General features: G+C 35.2%; 1 protein-coding gene across 1 annotated transcript; it reads left to right on the forward strand.

Moving 5' to 3' along the window:
* Window positions 1-292: 292 nt before the first annotated feature.
* Window positions 293-1,447, forward strand: LOC123225248 (protein LURP-one-related 8-like). Its single transcript, XM_044649168.1, has 2 exons — window positions 293-642; window positions 714-1,447. Exons 1-2 carry the CDS (start codon window positions 394-396, stop codon window positions 1,113-1,115), a joined length of 651 nt encoding a protein of 216 aa, XP_044505103.1. The 5' UTR covers window positions 293-393; the 3' UTR covers window positions 1,116-1,447.
* Window positions 1,448-3,512: the final 2,065 nt, after the last annotated feature.

The raw sequence follows: 3,512 nt of genomic DNA on the forward strand, positions 1-3,512 counted from the left end.
AACAAAACTGAATGATTATATCCTCTAAGGGTATTAATGTCTTTTAACACAGTAGTACAGTTTAGGTCTAAAACTGTCTTTCAACTAAGTGTCCTTAAAAGTAAACTAAAACCAAGGTGGGACTAAAACGATATTATATTTTAATTGCTTTCCGTCCAATAAAAATATCGTGAATGGATTGTTGACGTCACGCGATGGTGGCGCACCCGTGTTACACTTTCTATGATTATCAACGTTGGCCCTTTGCTTTTGGTGACCTTGCAGTTGGGGCCATCAATATATAAAGCCATCGTCGTCCACTGTCATTCATCACTCACAAGCTCGAACGAAAACTCAGTCTCTTTTCGTCTTCCTCGATATAGGCTGGCATCCTTCACGTATTGCAATCCAGGAATGACAAAGGTCCACCCTAACGCCGCCGTCACCCTCCCGACAGCCACCATGTCCACGGTGGCGTCGGACAGAAAGGAGGCCGTCCTCACTGTGTGGAAGAAATCTCTGCTGTTTAACTGTAACGGATTCACCGTGTATGACGGCAAAGGTGACCTGGTTTTCAGAGTCGATAACTACATGCAAGGCCACAAGGGTGAGATCCTCCTCATGGACGCCGCCGGCAAGCCTCTTCTCACCATCCGCCGCAAGGTACACATATTTATTTATTTATAAAGTGCTTTTAAATTATCGCCTTTTTCTAATAATGCCGATTTTATCAGAGGTTGAGCCTTGGGGACAACTGGCTGGTGTACGACGGAGAAACGGTGGTTAATCCGTTATTTTCAGTGAGGAAAAATGTGAATATTCTGAACAACAAGAGCTTGGCTCAAGTGAGCCGTACAAATTGTGAGCATAATGGAACGGGATCGTCTTCGTCATCCAACAACAAGAACATGATGATGTATGAAATAGAGGGATCGTACGCGCAACGATGCTGCGCTGTGTACGACGGAAAGAGAAGAGTAGCGGAGATAAAGCAAAAAGAAGCAGTAGGAGGAGTGGCCTTCGGCGTCGATGTATTCCGTCTTATAGTACAGCCGGAAATCGATACATCAGTCGCCATGGCCATCGTTATTCTCCTGGACAAGATGTTCGGATCTTCCCGACGCTTTTCCTCATGAATTTTCTCATTTTTGCAACTTAGACAGTGATTATATTTACTTTTTCCTTGTGGGAATGGCAGGTTATTGCACATTAGAACCGCCACCGCTGACCACCGTCACTCACCCACCCTTTTTTCTTTTTTTCAATTTCTGTGTCAATAAAAGTTCGGTTTTTTTCCTTTTATATAAAAAAGCCAAGCTGAAAGTGGGGGTGCGTATGTTATACATCCGATAAAATTTTCTTGCTCTTTTTTCTCTTGTCACTGCTGCGGGCATTCCCGTGCCTGTCACTGCTGCATGTACGTGTAAATGCGTTATCTTTATGATCAATAAATACCTAGGTAGAAGAAGACCTCTCTCTTGTCCCTGCCGTTGTCACGCACAAATCAATAAAACTATTTTCACCTTATTCTTAGTATCCAATTAATTTCTAATGTTTTTATATTAAAATAAAATAATTATTTAATTAAAGATTTTATAATATATTAATATCAATATAAATGTTATAATATCATATCATAAATCTCTAATTAAATCATCCCAACAATTGAGATTTGAGGGTTAGTTTGATTCAAATCAAATTTTGAAATTTAATTATTTATTAAATCGGATTGCTTCGAAATTGAATTGGGTGAATTATAATAGAGGTTGTGAATCAACCGTAAAAGTATTCCATTCAAACTGTTACCACCAAAAAGATTGAGCTTCCATTGGCAACAATGTTTGTACACTCAAAATTGTGCCTAAGAATTGTTAACATGCACGGGTGAATTTGAGATACAGAATTTCACTTTGTTTAGCAAAGATGATGAACCCAAAAGCAAAATCCATAAGGATTTAGGTTAGATCAGAAATTGATGACAATTTTGGCTTAAATCATGGGTAAAACTGTTTTAACCATTAAATCCGATTAAATTGGATGAATTATGTTAGCTCTTAATTTAATTATTAGGTTAAGTCAATTCAATCATCATATTAATATTATATTAGTATTAATATAATTAAAATTTATTTTAAAATTTTAATTATATCATATTGATTTGACCCATTTCATCAACCCACTTATAAACTTATTATTTGATTGGGTGAAAACCCAATTTAAGCCTCTTTATATTTGTTTTTTAAAATATTTTTCAAATCCAATCTTAGAAAATTATGTAAAATTATAAAATGATTAAAAGTCGTTTTCATAGTTCTCCATAAGTTTTAATATAAAAATAGTTTTTCAATATAATACCAAATACAAATCTTACATAAAAATATTAAAATACAACTAAATAAGTAGAATCGTATTTTAGTTTTTGAAAAATTATTTTAAAATTATAAACTGCCCCTTGACACTCCTAAAGGCTGAAGTCCTGGTTTAATACAAGTGTCACAAATGGAGCTAGAGGAACCGAGCGGCCTTAGAAATTTGACTCAATGGACATGAGGGTTAGGGCCGATTGGGCCTTTGGGTTTAGTTTTTATGCAAGGATCTGTGATCAATACGATTGTTTTTCAACAGCTAGAGGCCCTATTTCTTGAGCAATAATTTTTCAAATTAGTATATATGTGTCTCATAACATGGGTTGAACAAATCAAATTATAAAATAATTTGGATGCTTAAGTTGAATTTAAATTAAAAATTCATTTATTATAATAAACAAATTAAATTTAAATAAATTTGAATCAAATATAAAATTAAATTATTTAAAATTTAATTTTGAATATCAACTTTTTAATATCAAATCAGTCTTAAACAGTATTATTTTAGATTGAAATCATTCTTAAACTAAACCTTGTTTGGATTTGGGTGAGAACTAGTCCAAAAGTAAACAGAAGAGTCGGGCTCGTTAGGTGTTGCATTATAATCCGCTGTGCTATAGTTTGCCTGGGAGTCAGCTGCTGATGTATATTATTCAGAAGACAGCATGCGCGCATGCCTTAGATGTGTGTGTAGAGATGTCAATGGGCCGGGCCGGGCTGGCTCCGGCTCGGCCCATCGGGCTAACGGGCCGGGCTGGGCCTAAGGCCCAAACAGTACCGGGCCTTCGGGCCGGGCCGGCCCATTAAAATATAAAAGCCCAAGGCCCGGCCCATATAATAACGGGCCTTAATCGGGCCGGGCCGGGTTGGGCTTTAATCGGGCCCATTTAATCAATTTTTTTAAAAAAATTTTAATTAACATTTTTTAACATAAATTTTTTTCAATTATTAAAACCGATAACAGTATCCCGAATATTTTATTTATAACTCCTCACTTGTGACGGAAGAATATCGTAGTTATATGATGAAAAATATTATAAATTAATAACATAGTACAAATAAATTAATTTACATACGGTATAAATTACAAAATATAAATAAAATATATCTACTATATAATATTTATTTACTCATCTTTTATATTTAAATCTCTGAATTCTTCAAAAA

Source organism: Mangifera indica, chromosome 1, assembly GCF_011075055.1.
Source record: "Mangifera indica cultivar Alphonso chromosome 1, CATAS_Mindica_2.1, whole genome shotgun sequence".
Lineage (NCBI taxonomy): Eukaryota > Viridiplantae > Streptophyta > Magnoliopsida > Sapindales > Anacardiaceae > Mangifera > Mangifera indica.